General features: G+C 55.2%; 8 protein-coding genes across 8 annotated transcripts; 3 read left to right on the forward strand and 5 right to left on the reverse strand.

The window, feature by feature from the left end:
- Positions 1 to 141: 141 nt before the first annotated feature.
- Positions 142 to 1,564, reverse strand: B0T26DRAFT_769275 (GINS complex protein-domain-containing protein). The gene is made up of 2 exons (XM_060446520.1): positions 1,274 to 1,564; positions 142 to 1,190 (listed from the first exon to the last, which is right to left on the reverse strand). Exons 1-2 carry the CDS (start codon positions 1,385 to 1,387, stop codon positions 540 to 542), a joined length of 765 nt encoding a protein of 254 aa, XP_060297640.1. The 5' UTR covers positions 1,388 to 1,564; the 3' UTR covers positions 142 to 539.
- An 824-nt stretch (positions 1,565 to 2,388) lies between these two features.
- On the reverse strand, positions 2,389 to 2,809 carry B0T26DRAFT_700111 (uncharacterized protein). The gene has a single exon (XM_060441514.1). It carries the CDS (start codon positions 2,713 to 2,715, stop codon positions 2,452 to 2,454), a length of 264 nt encoding a protein of 87 aa, XP_060297641.1. The 5' UTR covers positions 2,716 to 2,809; the 3' UTR covers positions 2,389 to 2,451.
- Positions 2,810 to 3,345: 536 nt separating this feature from the next.
- On the reverse strand, positions 3,346 to 4,680 carry B0T26DRAFT_769279 (uncharacterized protein). The gene is made up of 2 exons (XM_060446521.1): positions 4,270 to 4,680; positions 3,346 to 4,208 (listed from the first exon to the last, which is right to left on the reverse strand). The coding sequence occupies exons 1-2, from the start codon at positions 4,352 to 4,354 to the stop codon at positions 3,508 to 3,510; spliced, it is 786 nt and encodes a 261-aa protein (XP_060297642.1). The 5' UTR covers positions 4,355 to 4,680; the 3' UTR covers positions 3,346 to 3,507.
- B0T26DRAFT_700112 (uncharacterized protein) lies at positions 4,451 to 5,425 on the forward strand. Its single transcript, XM_060441515.1, has one exon. The coding sequence runs from the start codon at positions 4,787 to 4,789 to the stop codon at positions 5,186 to 5,188; it is 402 nt and encodes a 133-aa protein (XP_060297643.1). The 5' UTR covers positions 4,451 to 4,786; the 3' UTR covers positions 5,189 to 5,425.
- Positions 5,426 to 5,848: 423 nt separating this feature from the next.
- On the reverse strand, positions 5,849 to 7,275 carry B0T26DRAFT_869972 (uncharacterized protein; the record flags this gene model as incomplete). The annotated part of the gene is made up of 4 exons (XM_060447900.1): positions 5,849 to 6,372; positions 6,479 to 6,582; positions 6,673 to 6,775; positions 6,875 to 7,275. The coding sequence occupies 4 exons, from the start codon at positions 7,273 to 7,275 to the stop codon at positions 6,033 to 6,035; spliced, it is 948 nt and encodes a 315-aa protein (XP_060297644.1). The 3' UTR covers positions 5,849 to 6,032.
- Positions 7,276 to 8,397: 1,122 nt separating this feature from the next.
- B0T26DRAFT_869973 (uncharacterized protein) lies at positions 8,398 to 9,003 on the forward strand (the record flags this gene model as incomplete). The annotated part of the gene is made up of 2 exons (XM_060447901.1): positions 8,398 to 8,454; positions 8,599 to 9,003. Coding segments are annotated over exons 1-2 (411 nt in total), but the record flags the coding sequence as incomplete, so codon positions are not given.
- An 803-nt stretch (positions 9,004 to 9,806) lies between these two features.
- B0T26DRAFT_673512 (uncharacterized protein) lies at positions 9,807 to 11,171 on the forward strand (the record flags this gene model as incomplete). Its single annotated transcript, XM_060439602.1, has 4 exons — positions 9,807 to 9,926; positions 10,209 to 10,234; positions 10,270 to 10,513; positions 11,013 to 11,171. 4 exons carry the CDS (start codon positions 9,807 to 9,809, stop codon positions 11,169 to 11,171), a joined length of 549 nt encoding a protein of 182 aa, XP_060297646.1.
- Positions 11,172 to 13,834: 2,663 nt separating this feature from the next.
- Positions 13,835 to 14,734, reverse strand: B0T26DRAFT_641533 (uncharacterized protein; the record flags this gene model as incomplete). The annotated part of the gene is made up of 1 exon (XM_060437353.1): positions 13,835 to 14,734. The coding sequence occupies one exon, from the start codon at positions 14,732 to 14,734 to the stop codon at positions 13,835 to 13,837; it is 900 nt and encodes a 299-aa protein (XP_060297647.1).
- Positions 14,735 to 16,223: the final 1,489 nt, after the last annotated feature.

The raw sequence follows: 16,223 nt of genomic DNA on the forward strand, positions 1-16,223 counted from the left end.
GACAAAAGTTTCGGGGCAAGGATTTGGACGGCGCAAGCTTTCTTCTTTTTGGGGCGTTTGCTTGGATACTGTACCGTATAGCTAGGTACCTATCGTGTATCTTGCAGGGGTATTTCTATCACATTTATCTTATCTGCCGAGTTTCAGAACGCTGTATACGGCATGGAGAGGGCAGGAACAGACTTGAAGCAAAGCTGGAGCCTTGTATTTGCTGTGTAGATACGAACCGATGTTTTGGTTCGATGCGTCGTCTCTCTCATGCCGTTGGTTCTCTCAAACGGCTAAACTCTTTCCTATAATGGTGTGTCCTTTCGTCGTGTCCCTCCTCTCTCTGCCACCGGCGCCATGGAAGCAAATGTCTTCCTTCACCTGGCGAGCTCGGCATTTTTTGAGCAAAGTTGTTTCGGGGTCATCGTTTATTGGCCCTCGACTGCTGGCGTGAAGGTGTCTGGGACCTTGCCCCGACATGGTGCTACGGCAGCCAAGCAACCCCCTTTGAACCGACGTTTGAGACTTCAGTCTTCGACAGACGACCCCGCTCAAATCCCCATGTCATCATCGCTTCCGCCGTCGTCATGTATCCCGCTACCTTGTTCTTCGTCTTCCCGCCGTGCCGCCTCGGCGCTGGCGCCGATCTTGCGCACGCCATCGACCACGCCCAGCACAAAGCCCCTGCTCTCGGCCAGCTCGATGGCGCCAACGCCCGTTAGCTCCATCAGCCCGTTCTCAGCGCCGCCCAGCACCGAGGTACTACTGCGCATCTTAGCGGCGCGCACCTCGACTAGGTCGCGCAGCAGAGAGCGCACCTCGCCAGCCGGCGCGGCCATGTCGTCGCCCGCGTGCGCAAGCAGCGCCTCGGCCACCTCGAGCCAGTGGTACGGCAGGTAGCCGGCGGGCGCGCTGGCGGTGCACGAGGGCTGGAAGGGCGGGGACAGGATGGTGTCGGCGTCGGCGTCGGCGAGGCGGCGGGCGTGGCCGGGGTCGTGGGGGTTCGCGTGGGCCGGCGGGGGAGGCGGGGGCGAGAAGGTCTGTGGGTTTTCTTTGGTCTCGCGATGGATGATCTCGGAGAGCGAGGCGGGGTGCAGCCAGGGCGGCGGCACAATGTTGGCGCGTCGTTGCTTTTTGAGTAAGAGTGCCAACCACAGCGGGAGCTGGGCGCGGTGAGGCGGCCGTAGAGGCGGGGTTTGGCCCTGGAAATTGAACGAGAAGCGTTGGTTAGGGGCTGGCCGGCAAGGCGGCGAGATTAAGGGGTGAGATGGAAGAATTGGCTTACGCTTAGCAAGTCAATGCTTTCGAGGCGCTGTCGCGGGACGATGGTGACCATTTCCATCTCGGCCAGAAAGGCAACCTCGGCGTGAGTGAGGCCCGGGGGCATGGGGAGCGCCATTGCGCGCCGTCGTGTGATGGTTGTTGCAGTTGGTTATGTCGCGTCACCTCGTCATGTTCGTCGAGTCTGTCTTGGTTAGGTGCCCGGGCGTCGAGACGGCAGCAAGACGATGAGCATGCATCTGTCGCGTGTCGGTTCAGGAGACGCGCCGTGGCTTCAGCGACGCGGGGCAGAATTGTCGGACCCCTCAGGACTCAGTCGTCGCCCCGTCTTGGCATTCTTTAATTGGCCCTTGGGTATAACCCTAACCCGCGAATTGAACCGTATCTTTCGCGAATTTCCTAGTCTCGTTACAAGTATGCCGAATCTCTCAATTGGCACACTGAACTGCTTGAATATTTCCCTTGGATCTAATTAGCTCTGACCTACGGATCCGTATTAGGCACTGCTGCGATTCCCCGCAACCTCCCACTGCGGCCCAAACTATATCAGTTGAACATCGACTGCCCTCTCCCCACTGTTCTCTTTGGCAATCTACCACAAATACAGTAAATCATCAATATTGAACACGTCCCCGTCCCCTCTTACTCGGTTTCCCGTTTCTCGTGTCTTGTAAACCTACTCAGATAGTTCACAGACTTGTTGTAAACCTACGTAGTTACCTAGGTAGGAATGCAACTAGGAAGAGTAGGGACGAGTCGGAGGTATTTTGGGCGACGGGGCTGTAGGCTGGCAGCTGATACTCCTCGGGTCTTTCCGGCTCCGACTGAGCAATCCACGCAGCCAAACACAATGGCAAGGCGCCCACCGTTGTCAGCCAAGGAAACGAGTCAGCTTTTGTGGGAACTAGGCCGTCCGTGTTGATCTGAACAATCAAGACAATAATCCATGCGACGTGAATCAGTGACCAGAAGGCCAGAAACCTCTCGAACTCGGTGCGGCCCTGGAAATTATAATATCATCTAATTGTGACGGCGGGGCTCAGCACCTACTACCGCTGCACCACACCTTCCAAACGGATGCCAGAATTGCAAGCTGCCAGCTGCAATCTGTAGTAGGTTATAGTATGGTCATGCACCCGTAGGCCTGCTCACAGCGCCTACGGTACCGTGCCGTGACACTAATCAGCGAGAGACGTGGGTTGACCGGCCTGGGGGCCGTGATAAAAGAAGATGAAGAAGGAGAAAAAGAAGATAACCTGGTTGACTCACCATCATTATGCCCAGAAACCTTCGCTTCTCGCGCGATTCTTGAATTTGTGCGCCGACGACACAAGTGAGAATAAGATATGAGCAACTGTAAATAAATCTCACAGTGAACCACCCCGCATAAGTCCCATCTGGCGAACATGGCGAATGTGGCGACTGGTCTGAGACGTAGTGCTTCATCCAAAGGTATGTGACGAGGAAGTTGTAGACGGCACCCAGAAGAGCCGCCGCGAACTCCCACAGCAGATCGGGGGGCTCAATAGTTGGGCAGGTTCTGGCCTTGAAGTCGGCCCATTTCTGAGGGGGTGGTGTCATGCCGGGCGAGTCTGCTGTCACGGGCAATATTTGACCTTCTTTTGAATTTCTTTTGGGCTTGATGTGCGAAGATTGTCTGGATTCTCTCTCATACATGTCTGATTGATGAGGTACTTAGGTATGGCTGGTTTGATGCGTTCGGTTGATGCCGTGCGTAATAACTGTTGAGGTGGTTGGATGGGTTGATGAGGAAGAAAGATTCGTTAGAGAAAAATAATGAAGAGAATTTATACGTACCGCTAGACATTTAAGAGGCTTTAATATGCCTCGGACAAAAACTTTGATCGCGTGTGACGGCGAAAATGTTTGATATTCGTGCCAGGTCACCGGGCGATAGTTAGAATCTTATCGGTTGCTCATGAACTGAATTAAAGCCTAACATAAAAGGGAACCGGAGTCACCGTCTTCTGCTGATAACTCTCTTCGTCTATGGTAGCTTTCATGTACACGATATATCCGCCACCGACAACCAAAAGACAAATTATTGCAAACCAAGCTCAGTTGCGCCAACGCCGTTCCTTCCAAGCCCCGTCCCATGTGACTCCATATTCGCCAGCAAATACATTGGGTATTATCTTCAACCCACGGCTTTACAATGGACGGCTAATTAGCAAACACACACTCTCTCTCTCCCTCCCCTATCAACGCCTGAGCTTTTCATCTCCTCGCATAATCCTGCCGCCGCACCTCCTCCCTGAAAATATTGCGGTCGGCGTTCCCGAGCGCCGGGATCGTGCCCATGCGCGTAGAAGCGTTGTTGTCGACCATGCGGATCTCGAGGCCGCGCAGCCGCTGCGTGCGGCTCTTGCGCTCGCCGTAGCCGTCGCGCTTACGGCCGCACGAGAAGAGCTGGCCCATCCTGCCGGGATTGCGCCGCCGGAACACGAGGAACGCCACCAGCAGCCCCAGCGCCAGCACCCCGAGCGCGATCGGCAGCGCGATGATCAGCGGGTTGGGCATCGAGCTGCCGCCGCCTCCGCTTGGTGGGCCGATGAGCTGTACCCGCGGCCCGGGGATGCGCGTCTGGCTGCTCCCGTCCATCGTCATGCCGTTGCCAGTGTCGCCGTTGCCATCGCCGTCGCCATTGCCATCGCCGTCTCCGCCTGTGTTTGCCACGTTGATGGCTGGCTGGCTGATGAAGAGCTGGGCGGGCCGGGCGGCGCTGGCGCGGGTGCTGCCGAGGTACTCGGCCAAGACGGTCCAGGCGAAGCGGCCAGAGCTGGCGTCGAGCATGCGCGATGTGAAGCCGTCGGCGCCGCCCTTGTTGCTATCGTCGGGCCGCGTCAGGAAGTCGGCCTGCACCTCGATCATGGCCACGTTGTTGAAGGACGAGTTGAAGAAGGCCGGATTCCATATCACTTTGTGGTGTGATCTGTCAGTGTTGGCATCGGATATGGGTTGTGGGGGCGTGCAGCTTACCGTCAATGGTCTTTCCCACCTGGATCTGGGCTCCATCTTTGGGTGAGCAAAAGGGCCCGTTGCCAGCGTCGGCGTTTTCGCACATTGTGGCACGAGGATGTGGATATTCAAGGATGTGGATATTCAAGGATGTGGATATTCAAGGATGTGGATATTCAAGGATGTGGATATTCAAGGATGTGGATATTCAAGGATGTGGATATTCGAGGATGGAGACTATCGCACTATATGTGATTTTTGTAAACAATAACGAACAGAGGCTGCCAGAGCCAGACGAATGGAGCGCTGAAGTCTTATTAATTTAGAAAATGTAAGGAGGGATATCGCAAAGAGTCGCACTTGAATAATGGAGAGCGGGAGTGGGTAAAGGGAGGGGAGAGAGGAGAAATTAATGACATTGAGAACAGGGAAAAAACTGCGGATCTAGATGTCATAAAATATCCGATTGCGATCCCGTGCCGTCTTGTGTGTTGCGTTGGAACACGGCGACGGGACAGACGCATCCAGCCCATCAGCGATGCCCTCCACTTACCTACTACCTGCCCCCATCATTGTGATTTTTTCTTGCTTCAAGTCTGGCTGGCCGCCCAAGAATGGCGTGAGATTTGAGATTTGGAAAAGGCAAGCTGCATGGGTTCGGAAATGGCAAAATGCAAAATGCCGACGTGAGGCGGTCTCATGGCGGCGATCATCATGGGCAAAAGGCGAGGGAGCAGGGCGCCGTTGGCTCGCCACGGACCCCTTTTGGATCGGGTTGAAACCACATGGCACATGGGCACCCCCCCGTCCATCGTGGGGAACCCCTGGAACCCCTGGAACCAACCCCTGCAGCCCTGCCCGCCCAGAATGGACGACATCAATTTTTAATGAGAGCCCTGCTTGGAGGGGAAGAAGTAAATGGATTGGAGAAAAAAAATAAAATAAAAATATGATTCCTTCTTGTCGCCGAGCGCACTTGACTCATTGCCCAAAGCGCCGTGGCTGGATAATCTGTTGATGGTTCCGGGGACTAGGGGCGTATCGTGATTGAGGTTAGAAGGGCAACCCGAGTGGGCGCCGACTCAAATTGAGAGAACGACACAACCAGGAAGACCAATGTCTCTGTCGGCGATTTTGCTGTGATTTCCCACTTCGCAGCGGGACGGTGGGACTGCTGCGAGGGCTGAGGGAAAGAATGGAGTCGTGAAAATGTCCGGGCCCTTCTGCCCGTGTTCTATTCTACCGCGCGTCCAAACAAAACGAGGGGGCTGTGCCCCGCCTCGCTTGTTCCCTTTTCCCCTTCTCAGAACTAAGGGATGCTACAGACAAACTCGCTTTGGCGCCACCGAAAGGCAGACTTGACTTGAAACTGGGCCTCTGGCGCCCTGGCCAGGGTGAAGCATCATTTCATTGGGCGTGAAGAGTTACCCTAGTCTCAGATGCCGGCTAGGGCCTGCGTTTTTGTTTTTCTGTCCTGCGTGAGGGTTGGGGGCTCAGGGCTGCAGCCAATCATAGAACAGGGAAGAAACAGGGGCAACTGACCCTTGTGCAGATCTTGTCCAGAGACTATTTTGTCATATTGCCCCCGCCACTAACCACGAGCTTTCTCCTCGAGTGCCTATAACAATCACTGATCATACGTAACCGTGGTCTTTCCGTACTCCTTCCCACGGTACATTAACCGTCACTCGATGTCATCAGCCCTAAAAGGTCGCCTCGAGCTTAAAGTCGATTTCATAGGACTCCCTGCCCGTGACGGGGCTCATGCACTTGGAGAAGGTCGACTAGGACACGTCGCTGAAGTCGCCCTGCACGTGGCAGATGAATCGGGCGGCGGGCTCGGCGAGCTGCGCTGGTGGCTTGTTGTCGTAGCAGGCAACCCAGCTAGCCCGGGACCAGGCAGTCGTCGCCAGGCTCAAACTGCGTCGCCAGGTCGATGCTGATCTTCTTGGGATTGGCGTCGGGATGAACATGTCCTCCGGGTCGTGCACGCCCGGCCGGAAGACGTCTAACACCGGTGTGCCGTAATGCTGGCGCGCCAGGCGCACGGCGATGACGTGGTGGAGATCGTCGGTGCCGATTTCGAGGCCTCGGCACATGGCGCCCCAGGCTGCGGCCGACCACCTAGGCGATTTATCTTTATTAGTCCCGCAGCCGCCAACCTTTTTTTTTTTTTTTCAAAGAAAAATTAACAAAAAAAGGGGGAGGGGGGAGGGCCTCAACGACGCACGGGTGCGGGGGGAAGCGGGTGGCGATGCTACGCTCCGAACAGTACTCTTCGATCTTGGAGTAGAGATAGGGGTTGCTGCCGAAGCCGCCGACGACAAAGACCATCTAGGAATTCTTTGTTAGTAGTTTGGTGTGTGATATGGCTGATACTCACCTCAAGAGACTAGGTACCTAGGTAGGTAGGTATTTATTTACCTTGGGCTTTTTCGAAGAGGTTTTCATGACCGAGTCTACCTGGCCGTCAGTGAGCTCCAGCGTCCGGTTAACGCAGGGTTCGAACACCAGCTCCATTTGCTCTCTTGACATATTACATCAGTGGTTAACGACAAAACAAAGCCACAGGGTAATGCAGGTAAGGTAGGTAATTAGCACCGAGAAACCCAGGGTAGGTACTCACCCCTTGAGCGTCAGCACGTGTTGCTTGATATTGAGCCTTTTATCAGTGTAGATGCCGCACTCGGCTAGAAGGAGGATTTCCATATCGTCATCGTCGCCCGAGAAATTGCATTTTGCGAATTCAAACGCCTTCATCATGTTGCTGCCGTGCCTCGTTGCGCTAGGTGGGGTTTTTTTGTACGCCTCGCTGCCGATCCAATGCTCGAGCCAGCCCAGAAGCTCCCTGTCGACAAAAGTGGCGCCGCACTTGACGCCGCTACCGATGGCCGCCTCCTCGATACGGAAGTCCGGCTTTACCCGCGTAATCTTGTACGCGATGAGGTCGACTGTGCCACCACTGGCGTCGCACACGACAAAGGTATCGCCAACACCGAACTCGTCCTTGTCGTATCCCTCACGCATATTTTTAGCGTATAGATGGCTGCGGCTTCGGGTTCGGCCACCAGGCTCGTTTTGGCTGCAGCGAAGCCTGCGCTGCGCACCGCCTTGATCGTCTGGTCCTTGGCGCGCTCCGACAACCAGGCCCTAGCGCCGCCGACGACGGGCTCATTCGGTCAATGGCGTGACTGAGACCGGGCCCGTCCCTAACATTAGACGGACGCCGCGCTCCCCTGCGCGTCCGAGCGATTCTTTGTCCACAATCAAGACGTTTTGGAGCTCCTTACCGGGAACGACAGCCCCTCCAAAGCCAGCCTCAGACTTATGGCGATGCCGGCGGACAGGATCTCGACCAGGAGACGGTGTGCTGAAAGCGTTTGTGGTTTTGGTCTAGACCAACCCAAGCTCACCTAGCCAATCATCAATGTCAATCTTGACAACACTGGCATATTCAGTGCAGTGAGCACAGTGACTTGCATGCAGGCCACGTAATTATCACCTCCACGAGTGAGTAGCCTTATCAGTTCTTGTATGTAATTATATACGTACCTAGAGTAGGTGAGATAGTTGATTCACTGGAACGAGCACTCTGGCGCAGTCCCCATACCTAATTACATGTCAAAATACAAGCTCAAATCCTGTGATGAAATATCAAGCTTCAGTTTCTCATTCTGTTTTGAATCCCACTTCCTGTCACTAATTGCATGCAAAGTGCAAGTTCAAATCCTGCCAGATGAAAATACCCCAAAAAATCTCAATTTCTCATCATGTTTTGAATTGTGTACGTACATGAACTGAGGCACGTTGAAATATGTTTATCGACGCCGTCTTCACACTTGACTTTGTTGCCCGACCATGCCTCAGACTTCCAATCTCCCGGTTGTGTTGTGATCCAACTTCCACGGCCGGTCGCGGCTTACATCGTCTAGTCTAATTACAATGACGCCAAATGTCGCGATCAACCGAATAATTCGTGGACACGGTTCACGGCTTGACGACTCTTGTCGAAATAAAAAATCTGCATTGTAATCTATCTTAGTAGGCAAATTTCTACGTCTTGCTTCTATCTATACCTTGTCTCCTATTCGGCAACATCACGACGGGGCGGCAAGAGCGCACTGGCACAGTACTCCTCACAACTAAAGCATGGGCAATATCCCGACCAACACACCGGCACTTGTCGTCTTCCCCGGACTATGTTGCGTATGTTCGCCCCCTTTTCTTTCCATTTCCCCTCAAATAAAATCAGAACCATCCAGTGCTGAATCCCATGTGCCAGTGCGAGCGGCTCCAACACCAACCTCGACATCACAAACAAAAACAAATAGATCCCTCTCGGTCCTCAAGACCACGGACCGCAACTTCACCAGCTACGGCATCGGCGTCGTGCAGAACGGTCGCAACACGACCTACTACCCGACCTTCTGCAAGTCGCCGCAAGGCCTGCGCCTGTGGGGATTCTACTACGCGCTGACGGCCGACGGGCAGCTACCACGAGACGCTGCGCATGGGCGCCGGCATGTTCGATATCACCGACATCCCCGGCAGCTGTCGTACTGTGCGGTTGGTGTCTTCGTAAGCTTGGGAAGCTCAGAGGTCAACACGTTTGGCTGAGACTGGGAATTACGCGAGGAACAAGGCGTATATGTGCGTTTCTTCTGACTGAAGAAAGGAATGACAAGAGAGCATACGAATATCAAAGAGAACCTGCTGCTCACTGTAGGCATCCAATTACCTATTACCTTAGGTACTACTGGGTGGAATGCATGTGCCGTGGTCGGGACCGCCGAATTCTGATTGCTCAGCGTTCCCTGCTGGATCCACCTAGGCTAGCCAATCAAATTCAGTACCGAAAACTCCTTTCCTCCCATCCTCTTGGGAGGGCTAAAATTGCAGTGCATCGTCGAAATTGAAGACGACTAGTCAATCAAATTCAGTACCGAAAACTCCTTTCCTCCCACCTCTTGGGAGGGGCTAAAATTGCAGGGCATCGTCTTGGGACTTGGGATTGGTTGTCCGAAAACCTTTCCTCCCACCCTCTTGGGAGGGGCTAAAATTGTAGTGCATCGTCTTGGGATTGGTTGTGGCAAGAATATGGATTGTTGGGCTATGGATTGTGAATCCGGGTGGCGACTAGGGAGGGGCTCTTGGGGGCTAAAACTGCAGTACCGAAAACTCTTCCTCCATCCCAGAAAGTGGTGAGGGACCTAGACGACTTGATGGTCTGGTCCTCGACCTCTTCCTCTGGGCGGAGGACAAGACGCATGCACTTGGCTTGGACTTGTCGACGTGGATCTGCAGGGAGGATTTGCAGATCTAGATAGCTCTCGCGTTACCCCTGCAGAGGCTGATGCACACCGCATCTGCATCTGCCTACATCTAGGCAGGGTTTAGCAGCGCCTCTGCGTTTCCACCACCAAGATTGGGGGCTATGGATTGGGGGCTATGTCACTGGAAGAGAGGGTTAGCAGTGGCGCGAGGTAACGGGGCGAGCCTCATAACTCTTGGTGTCGAGTCACTTGCTGCTCGTACGTCTCCCTCCATACCCTCAAGGCATGGCCACGCTGAGCCTTTGTAGACTCGGCTGTCTCGGGCTCCTGGAGCGTTTGAGTGTTGCCCGGGGAGCGACCAGCTTCTCAACACGGGCCATCTGCCTCGAGGCTTCTCGGCTTCACGTCATGCCAGCTTGAGAGCTCAGGCCGGCCTGGGGCCAGGTCTATTGGCTTGGGCTATTTTCATGCAAATCATGACGTATCAGGGTGGGGTTGGCCACTTTGGGAGCTCAAACGGACGTGCTGGCGAAACGGGCTGACAGGGAGCGGCCGCCGCGCCTAACTCGATGCGGAAGTGAAGAAACCTCTGAGCTCGTCGTGCGCCCTGAAGAGGAGAGGACCCGTGCGTCTAGTGGGAGCCGAAGATCGCTTAATAATTAAGAAGCCGTACTTGCGGCGCTCCAGCACCTCGGCATGGCCCTTTCTGTCGGGTGAGTGGCACACGTCGACGATGCCCGCGCTGCAGGTTGAACTTCACCGGTCGCGTCAAGACATGCAAACCCTTCACTGGCCGCACCAAGTTCTGCGCCTCTGGGCGAATCACCGGCAACGTTGGCTGCCACAGCCCCACACCGGTCAAGAGTTGTTTCGACTTTGCACTTTCACCGGTCGCCTCGAAGAGAGAAGTGTTGCGGCAGGGCCCGTCGCGCGGGCTCGCTGGTCGTCTGCGTCCATATCTCGAGCCTATGAGCCCTGGCAGCCTTGGCCAAGTTTAGATGAACTGATGGTGGCTCCTCCGACGGCGCCTGCGTGGCCGTGACTCGGCCGAGACGAGGGCCGTGTCGTCGCAAACCTATGTACCTGTGCTGCTGCGGCTGGGAGCGCCGCCATATCAATCCCTCTCTCTCCCGTTTGTTTTTCTTCTTGTTCGTGCTGCTGAAGGTAATAATGAACCCGCGGGGTCAAGCCCAGCAGATCCCTCGAGTCAATCTCTAATTACCCGCCGTAAGCCAACCAGTTGCCTCTTCAATCGAGCAGCGACCCTGACACCCAGTCCTGTCCTGTAGCAAGCAAGCAATTGCTTGCTGCCACCACGATGAGCGCTTCATCGCCCCCTGGGACGCTTCGGGGCACTCTTTGCATCCTCCCCGCCGCCACTGACCTGCTTTGGAGACTGCGGGTCTCTGTCGACGACCGAAATGTCCACTGGGAGTTCTCGGTCTCAGCCCCTTTCCGAAATAGCGAGCGAACGAGGGACGTTCAAGCTAGAGCCAGAGCCAAAGCCAGAGCCAGAGCCAGAGCCAGAGCCAGAGCCAGAGCCAGAGCCAGAGCCAGAGCCAGAGCCAGAGCCAGAGCCAGAGCCAGAGCCAGAGCCAGAGCCAGAGCCAGGGCCAGGGCCAGAGCAAGAGCAAGAGCAAGAGCCATTGATTTACATTGAATTATTTATATTGTTATTAGCGCTGCTGTAGAGAATTTCAGGCATCTAGTAAATATGGCGAGGATGGCGCAAATACTAACCCAACTTCTGGGGTGTAGTACACGTATAATGCCGGAGGTGCTTATTTGGCTGACCCAGCGGCTAAACATTCAGGGTACCTCCATGATAGGTAGGGAGGTCTCTACGAGAGAGGTGATACTTTTAGGTTTCTACATTACGCCCCCAGCAATCGCCTCCCTTGAACTCTTCTCTGCCGAGCTATCATCTCAAGAAGCAGCACTACGGAGAAGAAAACGAACGAAAGAGAGATTTGGGTTTCTACATTACGCCTTCCGCTAGATTTCGCCTTCCTAGAACAGAAACCAAGCAGACACACAATCCAGCCCACCCAACCACTCCCTCCCGAGTCTTCGGCGTCTTCGGCCTCAACCTGCTCCGCATGAGGGATGAGACCATAGGAGCTTGGGCTGTAGTTCCCTAGGTATAAGGCGTTGGTGCTTGGGATGGCCATTGGCCCCACGAGCCACGTACTTGGCCCGTCGCTTGGTAGGAATGCGGAGGGTAGGGGTATCGTGTTTTTACGAGACTCTCGAGACTTTTGGCGTTGACCTGGAAGTCCCGAGGAGGACGATGGTCCCACCCTCAGTTGTCGCATAAGCCAAATTTCCGATGGGCCCGTGGAGGTGGCTCTTAGGGGCGACGAGTTATTGGCGGACTTGAACGTCTCTCGCTCGCTCGCTGTTTTGGAAAGGGGCCGAGACTACTGACAATGGGGTCTTCAGTATTCAGCTGCCGGGCTTCTTGGCTAGGGGAGATATTCTGAAAAAAAAACCGCCATGTTTTCCACTGTGACGGCATTCAAGAGTTGAAGTAATTGCCAACGAGTCAAGCAGGAGCCGCCGCCAACCCGCGAGTGAAGAGTCTACAAGTAAGGACCTTCCCTCAGGCTACCTCCAAGCACTAACATGGATGAAAATCCAACTTGTTGGGGCCTAGCCTACCTTCCATACTAAGGCCCGCAACAATGCAAATCGAACAGGGCAAATAAATCAAGTGCAAACATAAACAAGTTAAATAACGTAGGCTCATTTTTGATTTGCATGCACTTTTATTTAGCTAAGGTGGGGGGGCCCTTTTACAGAGGCCACTTTCTCCGGAATGCATGTGCCGTGGTCGGGACTGCCGTTTTCTGATTGCTCAGTGATCCCTGCGGGATCCACCGAGGTTAGCCAATCAGATTCCGCGCTCGGGCCACCATCTTATACCTACCTCGACCAACAAGCCTAAGTACCAGCCACTTCACTGTTATAGTCACCATGTCTTAATAAATACACCGCATCCTCCTCTACTTGCTTGTTTTCAACTTCCCCAGTACCTACACAGGGTTGCTACAGTGGGCTCGGTACTATAGCTGGGCGAAGCGGAAGCGGTAGTAGCGATTGGTGTGGACGGCCGGCGGCCAAGTGCAGGGTAGGTGCTGTGATACACTGCAAGTGCAGGGGAGGTCCTATGCCATAGGACAAGACTGTAGGGAGTCGAAGACCCTGTAGTCCAGTACAACAGTGGCCTGTGTAGGGCACTGAGGGAAGCAGGCTGACTGGCACGGGTCTGCAGCCTGCAGGACTCTGCTCAGTAGTCTACCTCGCAAGACTGTTCGGGACTCTGTCACGGCATGGCGCACTGCGGGCTCCGTATCGCTAGCCGTGTGACGTCTAGGATTTCTAGCCTTAGGGAAATGTACGACGGCCACAAACTCAGAAGTATCATCACTCTTTACTACTTTTTACATCCTTCTCGGTTTTACCGCTTCCGACATATGGCCTGACGGCAGTGTATAGCGCTCTCGGACGTGTCCATCTCGGCCGGCGCGTACGTCGCGTCGCTCGTCTCCTTATTGCCTCGCTCGAATAAGTCGTGCGCGCGCTTGAAGCCAAGCACGGCCCCATGGTGCGGTCCGCGGCTTGAGGCTGTCAAAGGAGGGGTCGAGGCGGACGGCGATGGTGTCGCTAAGCCTTGCATCGGGGGATACCCCGCCTAGAATTGAAATCCGATAGGCGCGAGATCGTCGAAGGAGGGCAAGACTAGCTGCCGTCAGAGCGGTACTCGAAGGAAGTTCAGCTGTGGGTGCCGCTGGAATTACTGACCTGCTAACGAGCTTGCTCTAAAATATTGGCACTCAATCGAGCATGATTACGGACAACTCGCGATGCTTACCTCTGTGGTCCCGGGGGTCGCCGTCGTGCGAGCCAGCTCATGAGACGGTGATAGGTATATATATGCAAGCTCCTCCCTTGCGCCTACTGCACGTGGCGACCTGTACGACCTGGACGGGAGTGGTTAGGCTTGCTAATTAGGCGCGGTGCTGTTTGAAGCAGTACGAAGTGAGCGAATCGTTCGCAGCCCGTTACAGCCGAGAGAACGCATGCCAGTAACACAAGTGCAGCGTCGGTTGGACCGCCGGAAGAGCCGCAAAGTGGGGCCTATGAAAGCGGAGGATTGGTTGTCTGAATGAGAAAGCAATCGGCGATATTACACATGTAGACCCCTCATTAATATACATACCCCTAGCTCGTCAGCTAGGGAAAAACTACGGGTAGAAGTTCCGACGAAGATACCTATATAAGGAATAGATTATGTTAGGCCGAAAGAAGTATTAAACTAGCAACCCCCCCAAGATACGCTTAAAAATCTCGTAATTTCCCCCGTCCTGGGCATCGTAGACGGCAAAAATGACGGACCGCCACCAGTTCCCGCCAAACTCGTCCTCGCGCAGCACCTCGCGCCAGCAGTGCGCCACGTCCTCTGGCGGGTTCGCGTAGACGCCACATCCCAGCGCGCCCAGCACCAGTTGCCGATGCCCGTACGACGCCGCCGTACGCAGTACCAATCGCATATTGTCCTTGGTCAGGTTGCGGTCGCGGTCGCGCTGGAAGACGTACTTGTCCGGATCGTGACGTTCCGTCCCCGGCAGCGCCGAGATGCGCCGCACCTGCGGCGCTTGGATCGCCGACACGGACAGTACGCTCACCACTGGTAGGTCGCGCACGTCCACGGCGTCACCCGCGGAGCCCGAGTTGAGGAGGAGCCGGTGGCCGCTGGCGAAGTCGTTGCGCAGCACGACGACGTAGGGGCTGTAGAGGACTTCGGCCTCGTGCGCCGACAGCGGGTAGTGGCGGCTGCACCGGGAGGCGTCGAGGCTAAGCGACAGCGAAGTGCGGTAGCAGAGTGACTCCTCCTGCGCCATAGCGCCGTTGAGCCAGCCGCCACCGGGCCGCTCGCGGTTGGCAAAGTTGGCCACGGCAGGTGGCGTCATGTCGGCGGGGCTAGCGTGCGGTAGTGTGTGCTTGATGGCGGCGTTGAGCGTGTCGTCATTGACGACGAGGATGCGCGCCGGCCGGCTGAGGCGCGGGCAGAGGGCCGGGTCGAGCCGGAGCGGGTCGCTGAGGGTGTGCTTGATCGAGTAGCGCGCGTCGTCAGTCCGCCCGAGCCGCTTGAGGAGCGGCGGGAGAACTGCCTTCGTGATGCGCGCCGTGTCACGGAGCACGTCACGCATCGACGGTTCGGCGCACATGGAACACTCTGCCGGGTCATCGCGTGAAGGGGAGCGGTTCGAGGGAGACCGGTTTAAGGATGGCCGGCTTGTGTGTCTCTGTGTCGGCACCCGACGCAGGCCTACGTGCTCGACTTGGTTTTGCGGACACGGGTGTAGTTGTTGGCGTTGGTGCCGCTGGTCTAGATGGTGCCGGCGTTTAGACGCTCCTGGAAAATAGCGAAAGAAATTCTTAATAAAGTCCATCTTTTTTTCGAGATAACTGTCTGTCTGCGAGTCGGTTGGGATTTTTCCCAATGGTTTCCCCCCTATTATTTTTTTCTTTGGCGGGGCAATTGGAAGTATGGAAATCCCTGGGTCCTGTTACTTTGTGAGGGGCCGGGATCTATCTGCCTTAGGAGCATGCCTGGAGTGGCTGCCTCGCGGCGTCGTCCCGTTTGGAATTTGCCTTGCCATTTGGCCGGTTCTGATTGATCGGAGCTATGGCCAACCGACTCATAGGATTTCAGGGCTGCCACAGGAAGGCTGCTCGAAACCCACGTGGGTCATTATAACTGGCTAACTTTGTGATGAGGCTCGAACTGAGAGCCTCGAGGATGGTTTAGCCGCAAGGCAACCATGGTGGCTGCAGAAACCCGCCCTGTCCTTCCTTATTCAGCACCTCTGCGTGAATTTTGCACTTGGATGTATTCGATCTATTGGTCAAAACGCGTCAACTGCTGTCCTTTTCACACGCGACTACAGTATGCCTAGCCACGGGGGGGTTGGGTGTTTCATTTCGCGTCGGGGGGGTATGGCGTTCGAGAAAATCCACTGGCGCGCAGAGCTGCTTAACCTATATTATGGTTCATGCCGGCGATGTAAGAGGCGATAAAGCCACAGCGAGCTGTCAGCCAGGATATTGATGTCCCTTTACCTACAACCGGCACCCCCACTGGATTCGCCATTGTTCATCTTTGTTGCTGGACTCAGGTTGGGCCTTGGCTAACCCCGTTGTTTATGTCATAATGTTCGGATGGCTTAGGGACCTGTTCGGCCGAGGACGCCATAAAAAAGACTCAAACTCTTCAAGTTCGGTCCGCTCAACCTCAGCTACAGTCGGCAGTATAGGGCATTTTCGTACTCGGGCCAGAAATTATCCTTCTGTAGCCCGGGCTTTCGCTCCTGCTCCTCCGACTTCAACTCAGTTTTATCCTCCTCCCATCGAAGCACCACCTCCGTATTACCCTTCCCCGAGAGACTACCCAAGAGGCTCCCCAAGGAAGCCCGATCGCCGGCAGGGTCGTCGACGGGGCCAGAGAGCTGTACTCTCTCGTCAATCCCAGTACCCCCCCCTCAACCTGAGAACGTCTCAGCTAGACCTAGTATGTTTAATGAATATTTATTTTGCGACGGCTTGTTGCTCCAAAAGCTGACCGTCGTTCACAGCCAGTGAGAAAATTACATTCCCGCGATAGAGACTACAAGCTTTGTGCGTCTTCCCCCTTTCCTA

Source organism: Lasiosphaeria miniovina (genome assembly GCF_030549165.1).
Source record: "Lasiosphaeria miniovina strain SMH2392-1A chromosome Unknown B0T26scaffold_3, whole genome shotgun sequence".
Lineage (NCBI taxonomy): Eukaryota > Fungi > Ascomycota > Sordariomycetes > Sordariales > Lasiosphaeriaceae > Lasiosphaeria > Lasiosphaeria miniovina.